This window comes from Morone saxatilis, unplaced genomic scaffold, assembly GCF_004916995.1.
Source record: "Morone saxatilis isolate NCDOM2014 unplaced genomic scaffold, NCSU_SB_2.0 Contig12, whole genome shotgun sequence".
NCBI classification, from domain to species: domain Eukaryota; kingdom Metazoa; phylum Chordata; class Actinopteri; family Moronidae; genus Morone; species Morone saxatilis.
This window is the reverse complement of record NW_023339674.1, coordinates 24702840-24703979: the sequence shown is the minus strand read 5'-3', so window position 1 is coordinate 24703979 and position 1140 is coordinate 24702840. Positions and strand designations below refer to the sequence as shown.

General features: G+C 41.5%; 1 protein-coding gene across 1 annotated transcript in view; it reads right to left on the bottom strand.

Moving 5' to 3' along the window:
- The window catches only part of uck2a (uridine-cytidine kinase 2a), a 6586-nt gene that overhangs the window by 1766 nt on the left and 3680 nt on the right, over nt 1-1140 (bottom strand). The window contains exons 5-6 of the mRNA XM_035652629.1: nt 872-969; nt 734-782 (exon numbers count right to left, since the gene is read on the bottom strand). Coding sequence (XP_035508522.1) covers nt 734-782; nt 872-969 — 147 coding nt within the window. The remainder of the gene's footprint in view (nt 1-733; nt 783-871; nt 970-1140) is intronic.

Genomic DNA, 1140 nt, shown 5'->3' with positions numbered 1-1140 from the left:
GGTGGCTGACTGCAGTACAGGTCATAATGCCTGCTGCCTCCATGTTAGCAGATGGTTTCCGTCATTTTCGGTAGTTCTTATCACACTGATGTATGTTCAAATGTTTTTTTCTGATATGTTCGGTTTTAATTTGTTATTTAAAGCTATAGAAATGATTGACAGATGGTCGCGACTTCGTCAGCTGGGTGTATGGGCAGGTTCTTGATACCTCGGTGACAACCGTGGTCAATGCTACTCGCTGTAAATGGCGAAAGTTGGCAGCAGCTTGTATATATATTTTGGCTTCATCTTTGTACAATATGAGGAAGAGGAGAAGTAACATCTATCTTTTATATGTTGATGGTGCGGAGTACTGCCTCACCTCAGTCTTGTTCAAAGATTGCCAGGAATTGCATTTTGTGCCATTTCGGCTCACTCTTTGGTGTGCCTTGGGCAACAAAAGGTTTGAAACCCACTGATCCACAGTAGGGTTTTCTTTTGCAGCTTGTTTTGGATGGTTTAAAGCTCTTATCAAATCAACAGACAAAGCTGTTTTGTTCTCCCAGCAGCAGAGGCTTTTGCTTCCTTAGTTTTGAGAACACAATTCCCAGCTCAGAGGTCAACAATAAACACAGCTGTGTCCTTCATGATAACACTGTTTAGACCAGTGTTTCAAACATTTGGTTTCAATTTCTTTAATATCACCTACATTGTTCTTGAAGAATCTCCAAGCTACAAGAGCAAAAATACTCACCAAGGTTGTCAGCTCCTCTTGGTATGATCACATCTGCATATTTCTTTGTCTAAATAGCATCAATAAAAAGGAAAAAGGTTAGACCATGAAGGACACAACCATGCAAACAGAGTTGTGTAAATGTAGTGTAGCACTTACTGGCAGACAAAACTCCTCAAAAGCCGGCTTGACAAAAGTGATGTACTGTGCTAGGACGCTCTCCAAGTCCCGTCCACGTTCACTTATATCACGCAGCACTGGTGGAAATGACACCAGGGACAAGTTATGTGGTTTCACATTTCGGGAAAAGGCTTGTTTGCTTGTGTGCTGAGTTAGTGTAGATGAGACGATTGATACTGTACAGAAAATATGAAGCTACTGCCAGTTTGTTTAATCAAACATTCCAGGAAATTACTGGGCGCAGACGA